At 32.0% G+C, this 20,294-nt stretch overlaps 1 protein-coding gene across 5 annotated transcripts; it reads right to left on the bottom strand.

Annotated features, from left to right (window-relative positions):
* Nucleotides 1–13,759: 13,759 nt before the first annotated feature.
* LOC113868867 (65-kDa microtubule-associated protein 6-like) lies at nucleotides 13,760–20,042 on the bottom strand. 5 transcript variants are annotated; one of them, XM_027504826.1, is made up of 12 exons: nucleotides 19,216–19,981; nucleotides 18,229–18,432; nucleotides 17,324–17,590; nucleotides 16,760–16,975; nucleotides 16,488–16,643; nucleotides 16,226–16,385; nucleotides 15,828–15,979; nucleotides 15,390–15,477; nucleotides 15,242–15,315; nucleotides 15,071–15,145; nucleotides 14,496–14,826; nucleotides 13,760–14,378 (listed from the first exon to the last, which is right to left on the bottom strand). In XM_027504826.1, the coding sequence occupies exons 1-12, from the start codon at nucleotides 19,354–19,356 to the stop codon at nucleotides 14,368–14,370; spliced, it is 1,875 nt and encodes a 624-aa protein (XP_027360627.1). In that variant the 5' UTR covers nucleotides 19,357–19,981; the 3' UTR covers nucleotides 13,760–14,367. The 5 variants fall into 5 exon arrangements, with proteins under 5 accessions (XP_027360627.1, XP_027360629.1, XP_027360628.1 ...); XM_027504828.1 differs by having other exon boundaries at nucleotides 14,473–14,826; nucleotides 18,208–18,432; nucleotides 19,282–19,980; XM_027504827.1 differs by having other exon boundaries at nucleotides 13,761–14,378; nucleotides 14,473–14,826; nucleotides 19,216–19,980.
* Nucleotides 20,043–20,294: the final 252 nt, after the last annotated feature.

The following is a 20,294-nucleotide window of genomic DNA, read 5'->3' on the forward strand; positions in this document are numbered from 1 at the left end:
AAAAGCTTGAGACATATATTCACCAATATTATTAAGGTGTATTTTCTTAATTAAATAGTCAGGAAAATAATATTTCAAATGGATTATTTGTGCAAGCAATCTTGTAAATGCCTAGTTGTGAGTTAACTACAAACAAACATGTGACTATCTAGTTGATGCATAAATTAAAACTATAAAAATATTTAAATGATCAACATAATGAGTATATTGGTATACAAATATCACCTTGTATGCAATCTAAAAATATGAGAGATTTATTTCTAATTTTAGTTGGTGACGGTTGAGCAATTATTTTTCCATGGGAACAAACACATAAAAAATTATTAGATTAAAGAATCTGTTGACTCTTCAATGAAAATTTTATATGAATTTTTAATTATTTTTGCATCACAGTTGATCTAGGATGATCTAATCGGTCATGTCAAATAAAAAAATTATTATGATTCATAAGCTTCTAATTTACAATAATGTGTGTTTCAATTATATTTTTATGTGAAATAAAAAAAAATTATTTTTCTAATACACATTTTTTATTTGAGATAATTTTTGTGATATAAATGTATTCTACTTTTCATTTATTTGTTGTTTCAATTTGGTATTCATTTTTCTAAATATCCTTGTAACTTAATAAATTTCTATGAGACTTAGTGGAATATAATGCACTGATAATATGTAATTTTGTTCTACTAGAAACCAATATATTAGCTCTACCATAACTTTCAATAATATTTGTACTATAAGATATAATATTAACATTTTCTTATTGCATTACTAAATGATAAAAATATTTTTTATGTGATTGTTGTGTTACCAATGAGACATGTCTTTATTATTTGTGTCAACCAAAAGAATATTCATTCTTCATTGCAAAAAAAAATAAAAAAATTAGATATTAAAAATGATTGAAAATTAATTTTTTATTTAAAATGACTATATTAAAATTTAATTTAAATAACAACTATGTTAATGAAAAAAACAATTATAACGCTTGACAATTTGTTTTATGTTATGAATTATTATATGAATGAATGTCCATATTTATAACTTTTCCTTATTCTTTGTAATTTACGATTTTGTAACTATTTTGTTTAATTCTCATTCAAAAAGATACAATTCTTCGGTTATAACTTTAGGCCTATAAATAAGTGTCTTATTTGTATTGAGGATAGGTGAAATAAAATTGAGATTCTCTCTTCCTCTCTATATTCTTCTCTCTATTTTTCCTTATAATTTTACGTTCATTTCATAACACGTTATCAGCACAAGACTCTAGCATACACTTTTTCAAGAAAGGAACATTGTTGAATAAATGTACGATATTATTTTATTTTTATTTTTCTTATAAAAATATATCATTATTTATTTATTGTAATCTCAATTAAAATTGTATGGAGAAAATATTTTTGATGAGTATACGTTAAAAGAAAAAACATTCTCAATTTTTCACGCACATGCTCCTGCAGCAGCAATATCATGAAAAATGAATCAAAAATATTCTGAATTTATTCTTGTTTTCTTGTAGTTGAATAAAATAATGAGGTTTTGATAAAAAAAAAAAATCATAAACCACATCTAATTGGCATTGCTCCATTCTCAGAAGTGAATGTAACAACTCGTCACTATTATAACTATGTACAAACTTACTATTGTGGTAATGATTATGTACATAGTCGTTGTGATAATTAGAAATATACAATTTTTACATCAGAAATGAAAAAATAGTAAGAAAATTGAAAAAGGATAAAGGTACCCAAAGTGGTTAAAATACGAAAAACATATGTGTTGTGGAAGCAAAGGTCAGTGATCATGTATTTGTCGTACACCAAAGCATCTTATTGATCATTGTCAAGAATCAGTTAAAAATAAGGAAAAAATAGAGATAAATTTTATTTATGAAAATGATAATAATTTTATAATCATATGGACGTTACCCACTTAGATGTTGCCAATCATTTTGCTGATCAAGATAAAAAAAAATGACAATCTCATTAGTGATGTATTATTATTTTTGTTAATAATTTTATTTATGATTATATGGTAGTGTTCAAAATAATTTTATTATTATTTCTATTATTATTGAGTTATTATGCTTTTTTTTATACGTTAATTTATGTTTAATGTATTTTTTTCTCTCTAAAAAATAGTAATAATTAAATAAATTGTCATGTATTATAGTTATTTTTTTTATTGATACAATTGTTATTTAAATTAAATTTTAATATAGTCAATGTAAATAAATAATAATAAAATAATAAATTTTTACCATTTCTTTTAGTATCTAATTTATTTTTTTATTATTTATTTTTGCAATGAAGAATGAATGTTCTTATGGACGACACTAACAATGAAGACATATGTCTTGTTGATAGTGCAACAACTCACACAATTCTCAAAAATAAAAAATATTTTTCTCATTTAGTGATGCAACAAGCTAATGTGAGTACTATATCTGGTAGTACAAAGATTATTGAAGGTTCCAGTAGAGCTAATATATTGTTGTCTGGTGGAATAAAATTACACATTGTTAGTGCATTATACTCCACTAAGTCTCATAGAAACTTATTAAGTTTCAAAGATATCTGCAAAAATAGATACCATGTTGAAACAACAAATGAAGGAAGAGAAGAATACATGTATATCACAAAAATTATCTTAAATAAAAAATGTGTGTTAGAAAAATTACCTTCTTTTTTCTTCTGGTTTATATTACACACATATAAATATAATTGAAACACACATTATTGTAAACCAGAAGTTTACAAATCATGATAACTTTTTTATTTGACATGAATGATTAGGCCATCCTGGATCAATCATGATGCGAAAAATAATTGAAAATTCATGTGGACATTCATTAAAAAGCCAGCAGATTCTTCAATCAAATGATTTCTCATGTGTTGCTTGTTCTTAAGGAAAACTAATTAGTCGACCATCACCAGCTAAAATTAGGAATGAATCTATTATATTTTTAAAACGTATACAAGGTGATATTTGTGGACCCAATACACCCATCATGTGGACCATTTAGATATTTTATGGTTTTAATTGATGCATTAACGAGATGGTCACATGTTTGTTTGTTTATTGTCAACTTGCAACCAGGTGTTTGTGAGATACTTGCACAAATAATTCGTTAAGAGCTCATTTTTCTTATTATCCAATTAAGAAAATATACCTTGATAATGCTAGTGAATTTACATCTCAAGTTTTTAATGATTATTATATATCTATTGGGATTGCACTACTAGAAAAGCACTATTTACAGACAGATTTGTGAATTATTTTTTTTTTCTGAAAAATTTGTCTGTATTACATACAGATTAAAATCCGTCTGTAAAATCTGTTTGTAATTTGCCCGCCATTTGACGTGAAATCGTATAAACAGGAATTATAGACAGATTTTTTTTATCTGTAATTTAAAAATAGGAGGAAATTTTATAGCGAGAGTTACAGACAAATTTATTCGTCTGTAAATATGGTCGTTTTTAACTGATCTTTCAGGTGGCAAATTACAGACGAATTTTTTCATCTGTAAATGGACTTGACGAATTTACAGACAGAAAAATCTGTCTATAATTTGCCACCTGAAACGCACCGTTTCATTAAACCCTTACAGACGGATTTTCCTGTCTGTAATGACTGAAACCTATAAAACGACGCCTCTTCTTTTCCCTTCCTTATTTTTTCATAACTCTCTCTCTTGCCCATTTCTCTCTCTTTCTCTAGGAGTTTAGTGTTTTGGCCTTTATGAGTAATTGGAGCATCTATTTGAAAGATTTTTTGCATCATTGTATTCCTGGTACGATACTCTAACTTTTAATCAGTTTAATTTTTTATTTTTTTATGTTTTTTAGAGACTTAAAATTTCTATGATAGAGTTGTAGGATTGGAGATTGTATGACTGGGGGAAAGGGCGTAGAGGTCCTTCTCCGAACCTGATTATTGTATGTTGTGGGATTATTTGTGTTTGTGGAGTTTGTAGAATATGCATGTTGTGGAGTTATAAGGGGATGTGCTCTAGAACGGTTTAGGATTGTGATGTGTTTGTATTTGATGTATCGATTAATATATTGTTATAATATATTAGTTATGTGTGGTTAAATTTTGATTTTTGTAAAAAAGTGGTAAACAAATGTAAGGAAATTGACATGTATTAGGGGAGATTCTGCCAAAATTTATATTAAAAATTTGTGTAATGTATAATAGAATGTTGATACCACATTGTATATTTGTATTAGGTTTATATAGTTCTTGAGGAAGATGTTTTTCAGAAATCGTCAATGGATGTATGATAGGTTGCACCCAAGTCAGGGGGAATAAAACCTGAATTCTTTGAGGGTGTAGAGGAATTCATACGTGTCTGTTGTAATTCACAGCAATTCATCACCAATCAAAAAGTTAGGTGTCCATGTTCTAAGTGCAAGTGTAGAAAGTTTTTGAATATTGAATCAATTAGATATGATTTGTATAAGTTTAGATTTAAACATGATTATTGGATATGGACTGAGCATGGGGAAGTAGTTAATTTGAAAAATCAAGTAAGTAATTCAAATATATTGCAATCAGGTGAGGATGTAGGTAATGTAAGTTGGAAAGAAAGCAATAGTCGTTATCAAGAAATGGTTTATGATGTTGTTGGTCCTCAATTTGAAATTTTTTGTGACTTTGAAGCTGAACAAGAACCTAATAGAGAGGCTGCAAAGTTTTATAATGTTTTAGAAGTAGCAAACAAGCCTTTATGGGATGGGTGTGTGCATTCAGAGTTATCTTTAGTAGTAAGAATGTTAAGCATAAAGTCAGAAGACAATCAAAGTCAGAGTTCATTTGATCAATTGGCTACATTAGTTAGTGAGCTTAATCCCCAACCTGACTCCATCCCAAAGGACTTTTACCAAGCAAAAAAATTAGTTTCCAAACTTGGATTGAAAGAAGTCAAAATTGATTATTGTTTGAAAGGCTACATGCTGTATTACAAAGATGATGTTGTTTTGACCAATTGCAAATTCTATGGAGAGTCTAGGTTTAAACCAAGAAGAGGTGGTAGAAGTGGTAAACATAAAGATGTACCGCAAACTAGAATGCATTATTTGCCTTGATTCTTAGGCTAAAAAGGTTGTATGCGTCTATGAGTTCAGCTCCTTACATGACGTGGCATGCTGAAAATAAAAGGAGTGATGGGATAATGACTCATATATCTCGTGGTGAGACTTGGCAACATTTTGATCAAGTGTATCCTGAGTTTGCATCCGATCCTAGAAATATAAGGTTAGGGTTATGTGCTGATGAGTTCGCTCTAAACAATCAATTTAATAAACCATATTCTTGTTGGCCTATTGTGGTTACACCTTTTAATCTTTTTCCTGAAATGAGCATGAAAAATCCATATTTATTCTTGACTTGAATAATTCCTGGTCTAGAAAATCCAAAAGCTAAAATTGATGTATCAACCTTTGATTGATGAGTTGAAAGAGTTATGGTGTGAGGGTGTAGTAACTTATGACCTATCAAGGAAGCAAAATTTTATCATGAAGGCAGCACTAATGTGGACGATAAATGATTTTCTTGCTTATGGAATGTTGTCTGAATGGATGACTCAAGGGAAGTTAGCATGCCCAATTTGTATGGAGGATACAAAGGTATTTACTTTAAAACATGGAGGAAAAAATTGATGGTTTGATTGCCATAGGAGATTTTTAGATATGGAACATCCTTATAGGCGTCAAGCCTACAAATTTAGGAAAGCAACTGTTGAGAATGAGGACCCTCTCGTCCGTTTAAAGGGAGAAAAACAGATAATAGTGGAGTTATTGTGAGAGAAAATTCAAGTGATGGTGACTGTGATTGGTATGGAAAACTTCATGAAATAGTTGAGCTTGAACATGCTAGTGAAACTATAAAAAAGATTGTCTTATTCAAGTGTGAATAGTTTGATCCAACACGCCCAACAGGGACACTTAAACATAACCATTATAATATAATTGAGATTAACCATACTAAAAGATTTAGAGGCTTTGACCCCTTCATCATTGCATAAAATGCAAGACAAGTATATTTCTTATCTTACTCTAGAAAATGTAATAAAAGTTGGAGGATTGTAATAAAAACTAAACCAAGGGGTCGAATTGAAAGTGATGAAGTAGATGATGAAGATGCATATCAAATTGATGAGTCAATCCCTTCACGTGTAGTAATAGACACTGTTGTCCCTCCAAATTTATCTTCTCCTTTGAATGAAATTAAAATAATTGACCTTCCTACCCAAGTTTTGAGAAATAATGAATTGGACGACATGACTGAAGATAAGGAGGAAGGATTTATTGATGAACTTTCATCGACTGATGATGAAGGTAATCTTGAACTATTAGAGTAAATGAGGTAAATTAAGTAGGTTTGTCAATTTATTATGTTTCCATGATTATTTATATTGAGTTATCACAAATATTAATTATATTTTATAGCGATTATAGTATTTGTCATTAAACATATATTGTATTCGATTCAGATATAGCAGGTAAAGGTAAGAAGAGTGTTACCCAGCGTCTTGATCATGGTAACACTTCTTCACCCAGGGCTCCCACTTTGACCTCCACACGAGCTATAGTGCAGACTTCCCAGGTCAGGGGACAGGAGGAAATTATCATGGTATCTAATCTAGGGTATATTGCTCCTCCCCCTCCAGTATAGCGAGTTTCACACTCTGCACCGCCTACTACACAGGGCACAGGAGAGGGATCCACTGCTGTCCTAGCTGTAAGTGGGCAACAGTCATCACAGACCCAGACATCATCAAGATCGCTATAAACTTTGAGATGGGATGGGTCCACTTGGTAAGTTTCCTTCAAAATATGCCAAATATTGCGTATTTTATGTGAATGTTAGTCCTGATGTTTTGATTTATTGTGTTATCAGTTGGATACTACCACAGAAAGGTCTCACCAGGTCACAAATACGATTAAGAAGATGTTTGATACGCCTTACACAAGTTTTGCAAAGGTACCGAAGGATACAAAGATGGAATGGTTCAAAGATTGGAAGGTACTAATAGTGTATTAATTTTAACTAAGTGTAATTACATATGATTGTTTGTACCTTCTCTAATGAAATTGTATTTTTGTAGAGCAACTTCTCCATTCTCTTCAGGATGAAAAGATGATTTTCAAGGCCTGGAAGAGTCGCACTGCAAAGCGATTACGACAGATGTACACTGAGGCTCATCAGGACCCTTCTACTGCTGATTGCATAGCACCCAACTTTCTTCATGCCTTACAGGAGTATTGGGGTACGGATGAGTTTAAAAATCTCTTCGTAAAGAATAAGACAAACAGGGTATCTAATAAGGGGGTCACTGCATACTGGTGGGTCTACAACTTTGGCTGACACTAAGGCGAACTTGGTATGTGATTTTAAAATTTAGTTTACTCTATCTATAATTTCATGTTTGAGATTGTGATTTATTTTGAATTGCAGGAAAAGTCGTTGAAGAGGCCACCTACGACTGTAGAGTTGTTTAAGGAGACACACACTCACAGGCAGGACAAAAACCTATGGGTTGATACATGATCTCAGACCACATATGTAATTCATTAATATATTGATACTATATGTTATTATTAGTGATTTATTAAATAGTTCTCCAAACTAATATCTAATTATCTGAACTGAACTGTAGGATGATTATGTTCAAAGGCCTGAGGAGGCATCTTCTCAGGATCCAGAGTCAGTAGATGAGGATGCTATATAGTCACAGACAGTGGATGACCTTTATAAAGGTCGCATTTATGGCATGGGGGGCTGCTTTGCAAACTCCATGTCCCCTGCATCTGTCACTGGAAAGCCCCTTCTCTTGAACCTGAGGAAGTGGAGGACATGGTCCGCATTCAGGTCCATGCCCTCAATGAAGAACTCCAGAAGTAGAATGAGAAGATGTGGAAGATCAAGGAAAGTGCATGGAAGAAGTGGGCAAAGAAAATGGAGAAGAAGATAGAGAAGAAGGTGGCATCGAGAATGCAAAAGGAGGTTCAGTAGCAGATGAAGCAACAACATATGCAGATGCATGCTTATTTTGAGCTCATGAGAGCAAGCAGCTCTACACCTCTTCCTCCTCCTTCACCAGTTCCAGCACCACCAGTTTTCACCTCTATGCATCATTCCTCTTTCGACTCCTCGTCTATTAATGATGATGCTCCTTCGGATGATGATCATACAGATTATTCATGATGAAGACTTGTATTTTATTTTTAAATGTATTTATTTGGATGCTTTTGTCTTCCTTTGTAACAACATTTAAATTTTATATTTTATAAATCTTTTTTAAATGATTAGATGCCTAATTTATAGTTGTTATTATGTTTATAAATTGTGATAATCAGAAACAGTCAGAAATAACTATCTATATAAACAAAAAAAATACTAATAATAGTAAAATATATTATAGACAGATTTTAGGGTTTAGGGTTTAGTAGTGTTGATATCATAGACGGATTGTGAAATTCGTATGTAATTATTTACCGACAACGATATCACAGACGGTTTATGTTCGTCTCTAAATCCGTCTATAATTTCAAAAATCATCTGTAATGGTTTAAAAATTCATTTGTAAATTCATCTATATATACAAATTTTTTAGTAGTGTTGATATTAAGCATCCTGTAGCACACGTACATACTCAAAATGGACTTGTTGAATCATTGATCAAGCATCTAAAATTAATTGCAAGACCATTACTAATGAGATCAAAACTTCTAATTTCTACTTGGGGACATGCAATCTTGCATGTTGCAACACTTATTCGCATCAAACCAATAAGTTATTATATGTTATCCCCTTTGCAATTAGTTTCTAGTCAACAACTAAATATTTCTCATCTTAGAATTTATGGATGTGCAGTGTATGTTCCTATTGCTCCATCACAACGCACTAAGATGTGTCCTCAAAGAAGGTTAGGAATATATGTTGGCTATGAATCTTTATCTATAATAAAGTACCTTGAGCCAATGATAGGGGATTTATTCACTCCTCAGCTGATTGTCATTTTGATGAATCATTTTTTCCTACTTTAGGAGGAGAAAATAAACATTTGGAAAAGGAGATAAGTTGGAATGAATTATCTTTATCTCATTTTGATTTTTGAACAAAATAGTGTGAACTGGAAGTTCAAAAGATAATTCATTTGAAAGGTTTAGCTAACCAACTACCAAATGTGTTTACGAATCCAAAAACAATGACTAAAGCATTTGTCTCGGCTGCTAATGCTCAAATCCAAATCAATGTTCCGATTGGACAATCTAATGTTGCAAATCAATCTAAATCACGTATAAAGCGTGGTAGACCTTTTGGTTCCAAAGATAAAAATCTTTGAAAAAGAAAAGGAACTAAGAATCAAGGCGACCAAAATGAGGGTGTAAAGACTTCAAAAGAGTCATCAGACATAATTAATATTTTAGTTCCCGAAGAAACACAAGTACCTGAAAATGATGAAAATAAAGATATCTCAATAAATTATGTCATAAATAGAATACAATGGAACCAAAATGAAGTCAATGTTGATAATATTTTTTCATTTAATGTAGCATTGGATGTGATAACTGATATAGAGGATCATGAACCAAAATCAGTCAACGAGTGTAGACAAAGAAGTGACTGGAAAAAATGGAAAGCTGCAATTGAGGAAGAATTAAAGTCACTTACAAAGCATCAAGTTTTTGGACCTATAGTTCGTACACCTGAAGATGTAAAGCCAGTTGGATATCAATGGATTTTTGTGCGAAAATAAAATGAAAAAGATGAAATTATGAGATATAAAGCATGACTTTTTGCCCAAAGTTTTTCGCAAAGACTTGGTATTGATTCTGAACAAACATATTCACTTGTAATGAATGCAAATACTTTTTGGTACTTGGTCAGTTTAGCAGCAAATAAAGGACTTGATTTGCGATTAATGGATGTTGTTACAGCCTATTTGTCCTCACTTGATAATGACATTTATATGAAACTCCCTGAAGGTTTTAATTTATCAGATATTCAATCAAGTTGAATAAATCACTTTATGGATTGAAACAATCTGGATACATGTCGTATAATTGCCTTAGCAAATATTTGTTGAAGGAAGGATATAAAAATGACCCTATTTGTCCATGCATTTTTATAAAAAGATCTTATAATGAATTTGATAATTGCTATTTATGTTGATGATTTAAATATCATTGAAACTCCTGAAGAGATTTCAAAAATAGTAAATTGCTTAAAGAAAGAATTTGAAATGAAGGATCTTGGAAGGACAAAACTTTGTCTTGGATTACAACTTGAATATGTAAAGAATGGGATTTTTATGCATCAAGAAACTTAAACCTCAAAAGTGTTAACATAATTTTATATGGATAAATCACATCCCTTGTGTACTCCAATGGTTATAAGGTCATTAGATGTAAACAAAGATCCTTTCAAACCTCGGTAGTAGGATGAAGAACTACTAGGTCCTGAAGTACCTTATCTTAGTGCAATTGGAGCACTAATGTATCTTGCTTGTCATACACGACTTGATATATCATTTGTTGTTAACTTATTAGCAAGGTATAGTTCTTCACCTACAAGAAGACATTGGAATTGAGTTAAACATATATTTTGTTACCTTAAAAGAACAATGGATATGAGTTTATTTTATCCAAACAAATCTAAATCTGCGTTGATTGGTTGTGCAGACGCAAGTTTTTTGTTTGACACACATAATGGTAGATTACAAATAGGTTATTTGTTTACATGTGATGGTACAGCCATGACGATCTATGAATCAAACTATAACAGCTACATCATCAAATCATGCAAAAATTTTAGCATTACATGAGGTAACTCGAGAATGTGTATGGTGAAGATCTATAATTCAACGTGTGCAAGAAACTTGTGGTTTATCTTTAGAAAAAATGCTGCATGTATTACTCAATTGAAAGAAGGGTACATTAAAGGAGATAGAACAAAGTATATTTCTCCAAAATTCTTTTTTACCCATGATTTTCAAAAGAATGGTGATATAAATATTCAACAAGTTCGTTCACGTGAGAATTTAGTAGATATTTTCACAAAGTCACTTCCAAGTAAAACTTTTGAACAACTAGTTCACAAGATTAGACTTTGTTGTCTTCGAAATGATTGTCCACATGAGGGGGAGAATTAAATACGCTATGCATTCTTTTTTCCTTAGCTATGATTTTTTTCATTGGATTTTCCTGACAAGGTTTTTAATGAGACAACATGTAATAGCGTATTAAATAATATATATTTTTCTTAGGCTTTTATCCCATTAGGTTTTTCCTAGTTAGATGTTATGAAACATATTCTCAAATAATGGACATTCAAGGGAAAGGGTTATGAATTATTATATGAGTGAATGTCTATATTCATAACTCCTCCTTATTCTTTGTAACTTACGATTTTGTAACTGTTTTATTTAATTCTCATTCAAAGAGATACGATTCTTCGGTTATAGATTTAGGCCTATAAATAAGTGTCTCATTTATATTGAGAATAGGTGAAATGAAATTGAGATTCTCTCTTCCTCTCTATATTATTCTCTTTATTCTTTCTTATAATTTTACGTTCATTTCATAACATTTTAACTATTATTTTATTTTTGTAGGAAAAATACACTAAACATAAATTAACATATAAGAAAAAATAATAAATTCATTTTTGGACACTTTCATCTCTAATTAGATGGTCAATTTTTTCATCAATATCTAAGTAAGTAACATTCATATGTCCATAATCAAAATCATCATCATATTCACAAAAATGTTTTTTTTTTCTTATTTTTAAGTGATTCTTAGTAAATATCAATAATATGCTTTGTTGTATGAAAAACACGTGACTAATGACTTTTGCTTTCATAATAGTAGCATGTCTTTTATATTTTTGCTACTTTGGATACCTTTACCCTTTTTTATTTTCTCACCATTTTTTCACTTTTGGTGAAAATATATATTTCTGATTATTACCACAACCAGACCCATAACAATTATCATGACCATGATTATTGTTATTACTATAACTATGATTGTAAGTTTGTTCATAATTAAAATAATCACATGTTGTTGCATTCACTTCTTGAAATTGAGCAATGTCAGTTGAACAAGATTCATAAATTTTTATCAAAACTTTACATTTTGTTCAACAACGAGATAATAAATTAACTCATAATATTTTTTAAGATATGACGATAGTTTTCTTGTAAGAGCACATTAAATGCTTGAAAAGTAAATAATATTTCTTCTAATATATCCTCATCAATAACATTTTTCCTGTATAATTTTAATTGAGATGTAATTCTAAATAATGTTGATACTCACTAACAGTTTAAAAATATTTCAAGCATAAATGCATTCAATCAAGCTTTTAATAGAATGACTGATTTTTTTTTATCATGTGTGTTATATCATAACGTTAAAAGATTGTCTAATTATGAATTGAAAATTCTCTTATATCATCATGGATAGACTTATTTTTAGCATGTCCACTTCACTAGATATTGTTTTTGTCATTTTTGAATTTCTTTTATGTTTTTAAAATAAATCAATAAAATAATATATATCAAAGGCTTCCGAAAGAATATTTTGCGAAGGTATAGAAATCAAATTTCGAAAACTTGTGAATTCCAGAATTTAAATTATGAAAAACAGTTTTTCAAACGACAGATGAAAGGATTTATGGTATAAACCTGCCTCATTAGCCTAAAGTCAAAAAAATTAATGAAAGAATTTATTACTGACCTATACACTAGGAAAAAAAAAAAATACACTGCGAGGTTGGTACAAGAAGATTGATTCAATTGTATAAGTTAAAGCATTCATCACTACTATATTAACTTAAAAAGATTTAACCCTAACATTAATAAGGATATTTGTGAAAACAATTTTAAAAAAAAAAGTTGCAAATAGAAAAAAAGGGTTGCTCTGAATGTAAATACGGGCCTTAGACAGTGTACTAACCAATAAGGAGCAAAGACGCCAAAGAGAGAAGGATTAGCCAACCAATCCACAAAAATGTGCATTCCCTCAAATGACTAATTTCTTTTAGAGTTGGCATTCTCAGAAAACAAAGCTGCAAAAATGAATGTTGAAAGAGTCCTCCAAAAGAGTTCACCAAAAAACAAAAGGGTGATACAATAGAGAAATAATAGCCATCCCACAATGATTTCTTTTAGAATCTATCGAAAGTATCTTCAGTCGACATTCAGGATTTAGCGATCATCAAATTTCACTTTATTCGCCCCAAAAAAGCATTTTAAAGATTCAGTGTAATTAGCATGCTTAAAAATTCATTTACTTTTACTATATCCTTCACTCCACACAATTAGAAAAACAGTTGGCATTCTCATATATTAGCTAGGTGTAACATATATTAAATATATGTTAAAATACTTGTTAGAACTCATCACTAGTATTGCTTGGACACGAATCCTTCTAGTGTCAATTATAAGATTAGGACAGAGCTAAGTCAAAAATTGGAAAATTGTTAATTGCCCAGATCAAACTTCTGAAGCAAATTACACCTATACACCTTATATTGATTTGCTTTGATAAATTCGAACAGGTACACCAAACGTAAAAATCACAAGTCCTCGCTTGTGTTGTACAGCGCAATCTGGTTATAATGAACTATAAAACTTGTTCATTTTTTTTTTTTCATTCAGTAATTATTAAGTGTTGTTTCCTTATTTGAAATATCACCCGACACCACCTCAAAAGATTCAATCATTCCATAGCTGCCCTCCAGACACAAGGTACAACACAAGGCCGAAAAGTCAACAAGACTACGCAACTGAGAGGCCAAGTCTTGTCTTCACATACCAACCATCTTTAATCATGCGATAGTACCAACCACAAACACAAACATCCACATGTAACATTCATACAAGTTCACTCATGAAGATGAAGTGCGCTTGCTTTGAGTAACATAACATTTGAGATAATATCAGACACAACAAATAAAAATGGGCATGAGGGTATATAGCATGAATGTTCCTACAGTTATGAATCAAAATAATCTTTGTTACTACATGAAATGATGACCATCACACTGAAAACATATATATACACATGGAACACAAACAAAACCCACAACATACATCATGGTCAAACACTGTATGATCTCTACAAAGGAGTCCTGAACTGTCCCTACCAGTATCAACACTCTTCCCAAAGCTGATGTTCTTCAAAGCATAAACACCCTAATTCGTATCCTCAATTGTCAGCTATCAATATATTGTCCACGTATATCTCAGCTTATTACAAGCAAATACTAGTGTACAATCCATCTCGTATTCACAAGGTTTGCGCTAATTTTAATAATGTTTACAGGCACTGCCAGATAAAATCTTTAGTCTATTCCTGCACAAGTAAAAACATGACCAGTTAGGCCAAATAAATAGAATAAGCAGCACACCATGATTTGACAATTGCAAATATTGGAACCACAACATACCATTTTTTTAATTTTAATTTAACCTTGGGGAGGGGAATCAGGCTCTGAACCACAAAGGGAAGCATATGACATTGTATCTTCCTTAGATATAGCTACAAAGTTCAGAGGTGCTGTAGATAATCTTCTCATTTCCTTAAAATATCCATTTTGACGACCAGAGTATGACCGTGGTGTCAGTAGTTCAGATGTTCCCCCACTTACAGAATTACGACGAGGTGTAGGAGGAACTGATCCAGTGCCATTTGTACGATACCCATTTGTCTTTCTAAAGCTGTTACTTTTTCTTGGACTAGGTTTAGAGCCATACATGGCTTCCTTTTGATTCAGGAGTAGATCTTGCAGCTTCTTTTGATCCTGTGAAATTCAATGAAACACACACCAATTAGCTATAAATTATAGAAACATGCAGTATTTCTCAAAACAATCAAATTAAAATAAATATATATCCTTTTTCAATTTTTAGTGTCATCTTTCAAAAATTCCAACGTGAGTGTTTAATAATTTAAACTTAACCTATTAATCTTTTTATTCGAAGATCAATACATGAACAAAAAACATATACTTTTAAGGTAAATGTGTCCAAACAAGTAAATTTTACCCGGTGTCGTCTCTTCTCTTCTTCTTTCTGTTGTCTGGCCAGTTTATAATCCTCCAATATTGATACCAAACGTACCTACAGATAATATAGATTATAGACATTCAATTTTACCTCAAAAAGTTTCAAGACAGAGAACACAACCAGAAATAATTACACCACTTCAAAGCTCACCCCATCGTATAGAAAATGACTCTTCTTCTCATCTTCCCAGGCTAGCGTTTTGTTTATAAGATTGTCAACCATAGCTGGAAAGAACATACTGTCATCAGGAGTCCAAATGACAATCTCAACAACAAATGAGCATTCATGAAAACAATACCTGGAATTTTGCTTACAGTTATTCTAGCACGTTCAGCACGTTTAAGATTAATGTGAGCACCTCGTCCAGCACTGTACCGGTTGTCATCCTGAAATTGCATATTACTAATTACATAGATACAGATAGAAAACCCTGGGTTTTGATAAAATTGTAATTTATAAGTATCTTGGTATATTTGGTCCCACTATAAACTTTTGTTTCATCAACTTTTACTTAAGTTTGTCTAACATGGCATTTTTTTACAGTGTGGTCCATGCAAGAATCTCTTCAATAATAAAAAAAAAAGGTACCACATAGAAACCTCCAAAAGAAATACGAGTTTGGGCAGAAACAAAATAAAATGAGAAGTGAAAACGAAAAAGGCAAAACCCTGGTTGGTCTGTTACCAAGCAGCCTGTTTATGACACAACATAAATTATAAGACAATTTATGGCTTACTTGATTATATTCATCAAGCCAATTCTCCTCTTCACATGCAGAAAGCCACTTGTCAATTCTATCTGTCACTTCTTTTCTGCTCAATGCTTCACCTTTTGCCTTAATTATCTGTGCTTCAATGTTGGCCAATAGTTCAGAAGGATCAACCAGGCCTATATAAAAAACATTTAGATTCAATAATGTCAGACAATTTCTAGGTAAATCTGAAAAAAAAATAAAAGATTTACATGGCTGACAAGTGTGTATTTGGTTGAACTGATTTTTTAGTAATTATAGCTTATTTTTGTTAGCTTCCAGAGAGAGATTTTGAAAAAAAATTCCCAGAAAAAATTTGTTCTTGAACACATGCTAAGAGGTAAGTTATAGGTAACTAATCGACTAACGCAGTAAGTACAGACCAGAATCTATTAATGCACTAGCTTTCTCGGCAGCAGTACTTGTATCTGGTTCAATATGAGCCAATCTACATATTTCCTCTAGCTCTGACCTCTTCTTAAAAACAAGTTCCTTCATTCTGCTTGCTTTTAGTTTGGCAAGCCTTTCCACCTCTGCTGAAGCCTGCAAAAAGGACTTTTAAGTCTAGGTGCTCCACATCTACAGAATAAATGGAAAACAATGAAAGAGAATAAAGGGTGATGGAACACAGAGAAGCTTCCAGACCTTCTCTATCATCTCTGTTGAAAGAACACCTCGTTCAGTGATTTCTGATTCAGAGGTTCCAACAACAGAAGTAATCCTCAGAAAACAGTTTCTCTCTTCTTTTGACGAGTCCATCAAATTCCAAAGTTCAAATAGTTTAGCTACAACATCCTTCAGCTGCAATTTTAAAGAGTATTCTATTTAAGTATAAGGCTAAATTAAAGTGGGGAAAAATTACAATAAACAATCAATCGAGTGACGAAGATTGATGAAGGATGGTGCATATAAATCACCTTCTGGATTCTAGCTTTCCTTTCTATTTTTAACTTGAGAATAGTCTGCTCTAGACCTTCCAATGTGCTAGTGCTAATATTAGTTGATTGTTCCACCTGAATCCCATGCAAACTTGGATGCACATCACCCACAGTCTGGCCAAAATCCAACCCAAGCACACTACAGAGAGAATGCACCTCGTTCACACATTGCAAGATCTTTTGAAGGCGGTCAGACTGAAAAGAACAAGCATAGAAAATGCACATGTGAGTTATAAAAGGATAATCAATATACCAGATGATAAGAGGATGGATCTTTAATGTCTTGAACCCACTTATAGGTAAACTTTTCTCACTCTCCCAAATTCTTTCACATATTTTAACTGCCTCGGGTATTACTTGAAAAAAAAGTCATGTCATCTGACTCTCACCCTAAAAGGAATGTGTCTGTAAAGCAGGGCAGGGAGAGTGCAGAAATAAGAGAAGAATATTAACATGAATTGACCATTCATAACAATCACAAAGAACTTACTAACCCAGAACACAGCTATGAGTTCAAGAAACAATTTATATCATAATACAGACCTTTTCCTTTTGAAGAGTACGTAGGTGCGTTTGATACTCATTAAGTCTTCTAAGTGACAAGTCCTGTTCATCCTCAACTGTTATGCTGCTCATAGCATTATTGACACTGTAGAATCCATAAATCTCTCCACTTATCTTGTCTATTTGAGACTTTACATCCACAAATTGCTTCAACCTTTCATCTTTTTTCTTCTTCAATTCTTCAACCAAAGGTGTGATGGATGCAAGTTTCTCCTTCAGGGATGCACATCTCTTCTCTGTCTTAATCTACAAATTTCAAAGACAAAAAGAACAGAAATTTATATCATGCAAGTAAATCTACTATCCTCTCAAGTCATTCTAAGATATGAAAGTTAATTCCTACTTATATCTTCTTACAATGATCATATATGGCATCTCCTTTTTTTCCTAAAGTAGGCAGATTAAAGAAATAATAACAAAAAGAACATAGATATCTCCTTCATCAACACATATAAAGCCCGTGGAAACAATTCCACATAAATATAGAAGGTATAGGAAAAAACATGCTATTCCCCTTTCCTCCAGCATTGTTTATCATAATTTCACATAGTCCTTCAGAACCTACAATTCGAAAATATTAACACTTTGCAGCAACATGTAATGAATAAGATCATTTCTCTCCAATCTTTTTCAGTGGTAGATTGGATTGAAGGCGCAGAAAGCTGGGCAGGGGTGTAGGAGACTTAGTGGAGAAGTGAAGCTCTAATAATGACAACATTATGACACTCAAATCTTACAGACTCCAACCTGTGCATGTTGAGCTATAAGATCCATGGCTATCCTGAGCTATTTGACTTTTTCAATATCCGAACAACAAAATACCGGGATGCCAGGCATGAAATTGATGTTTAAATTTTGAATACATGTAATTTGTTTTCTTGTACCGGTGAATGAATATCATGTTCGCCAAGTGCAGCTGTTAGTGTTGCAAGCTCTGCTTCCTTGGCTGCAACAGTTTGATGAAAGCGTGCTTTGGTGTTAGCAGCCTCATCAACCTTTCTCCTGTAAACCTCTAAGCATTCCCTCTCCAGTTCCATCAACATGCGATCTTTTTCCACCTCGCTCTCCCCAATATCGTTCCATATTTGCTGCACCCATGATAGGATTTGTCAACCCAAGAAACAATAGACGAAGAAAGTAACAAATACAGAGCAAAGTTAAAGAGAAAGCGCAAATAACAATTTGGCATTAAAACTTGAATTTTTTCTTTCTTACCTTAATATTGCTAAACACAAAAATGAAAATCAACAAAATGATATAAAAGAAAAAAACTACCCCAAGGCATAACCAATTTAATTTGCCACCAACCAGAGACTCATTCTATGAGCAGGTCATCATATCTCACAAAAGCAATAAGAACAAAGAAACAGCGCACTGTAACATAATTGGATTATTATCAAAAGACCAAATCACCGAGAAACCCCATACAAACACTAAACTGCAAACTTTTACAATGCATTAAGAATCCCAACCTACTTGATTTTTAAAAATTTGCAGCAACCCAATAGCCGAAAATCAACCACTTCAATTTTTTTTAGACTAAAACCAATGAAAAATTTAGAGGAAAATAAAAAGGCTGAAAAAATGACCTTTTTCAACTCAGGTAATCAATCTCACAAGGAAAGACAAACCCCCTTTCCTCTATAAAAAAAATAACCTACATAGACCCTATTAGTGCTTTTCCTTTTGACACAGTAGAACAGACAAAAAGTTGACCTTAGAAGAAAGAAGACATCATTGGGTAGAGAATACCCACGAAGAAGAAGAAAGAAAGAAAGGTAGGTGTAGAGTAAGCATATCATAAACAAATCATTATGAGCAAACCCTTCCATCTTCATTAAGAAAAAAAGAGCCATGTGATACTTTTGTTCCAACAAATTCCAAACCAAAGAAATTTGAAACACCAAACAAGAGTTGTAGTCTGAACAAAGAAGGACCTCAAGTTCTCTGAGCAAAGCAGTGCAAGTAGTACTTGTACGGATACTGGTCGCAGAACTCCCAATGGCCAGCATTGTTCACAAAATATGAGCCCCTTTTACACTCTATACAGCAAGGTAGTAGCGTTGCTTCAAAGTTCAACAAACAAAGTGTGACCCAAGAATCAGAGGAAGAAGGGTCAAAGAAGAAAGCATGAAACTTCCATCTCAAGTCAAAGACCAAGAGACATGGGGTGTCTCCATTGCTTCAAACAACCTAAGCTCACCCAGATCTAAAGCTGAAACCTTTGGTTCCCTACTCTTTCTCTCTCTCTTCAACAAAATAACTAAGTGTTTGGCAGCTACAAAGAAAGAAAGAAAACTCTGAAAAGAGAAATTACAGGATCTGTAAAGAGGGGTGTTTTGGAGTAAGAAAAAGTTCTCAGGGGGAGAAAATGATTGCCATGATAATTATTGTTGAAGCTTGGAACAGTATAAAAAAGAAAATGCTTAAGAAGAAAAGCAAAGAGGGAAAGAAAGTAGAATGATAATGCTTTTTTAGGGTTTGGTGGTTAGATGCTAAAATGCGCCAAAATGTAGCAGAACAACAAGAGCAGGTAAAGAGGCAAGTATTGGAATGGATCTGTATTCTGTGTGTAGTGTGTATGCATACCCTCTCTCTCCCTCATGTGTTCACATTCGCCAATGATTTGCATAGGTTAAGTTAAACATGAGCATGCCTTTTTATTTTTATTTCCTTAACTTTCTCTCTCTTCTTGTGCCCAGTGAGTCTCAAATTTCACAATTTTATACCTTTCAACTATTTCAGTTTATAAATTCTCTTTCTTATAAAAAGTGAGAGAATTTGTAAGTTGAAATAATAAAAAATTATTTTATACAAAATCATTTAATATTGTTAATGTATTTATTTATATTAAATTTTGTAATTTTTATTTAAAAATTGTTTTATATAAAATATTGCATAATGGATATATATATATATATAAGTTGTAAACATTTCTGACAGCATAGAA

Source organism: Abrus precatorius, unplaced genomic scaffold (assembly GCF_003935025.1).
Source record: "Abrus precatorius isolate BTA unplaced genomic scaffold, Abrus_2018 Scaffold6, whole genome shotgun sequence".
NCBI lineage: Eukaryota > Viridiplantae > Streptophyta > Magnoliopsida > Fabales > Fabaceae > Abrus > Abrus precatorius.

Excerpts from the sequence above, each read along its gene's own strand:
- LOC113868867 (XM_027504826.1), bottom strand. The coding sequence starts at position 19,356 with ATGCTGGCCATTGGGAGTTCTGCGACCAGTATCCGTACAAGTACTACT. Across the intron at positions 18,433-19,215 it reads CTTTGGTTTGGAATTTGTTG|CAAATATGGAACGATATTGG; the intron begins GAACAAAAGTAT and ends TCATGGGTGCAG. Across the intron at positions 16,386-16,487 it reads CAACAGAGATGATAGAGAAG|GCTTCAGCAGAGGTGGAAAG; the intron begins GTCTGGAAGCTT and ends TCCTTTTTGCAG.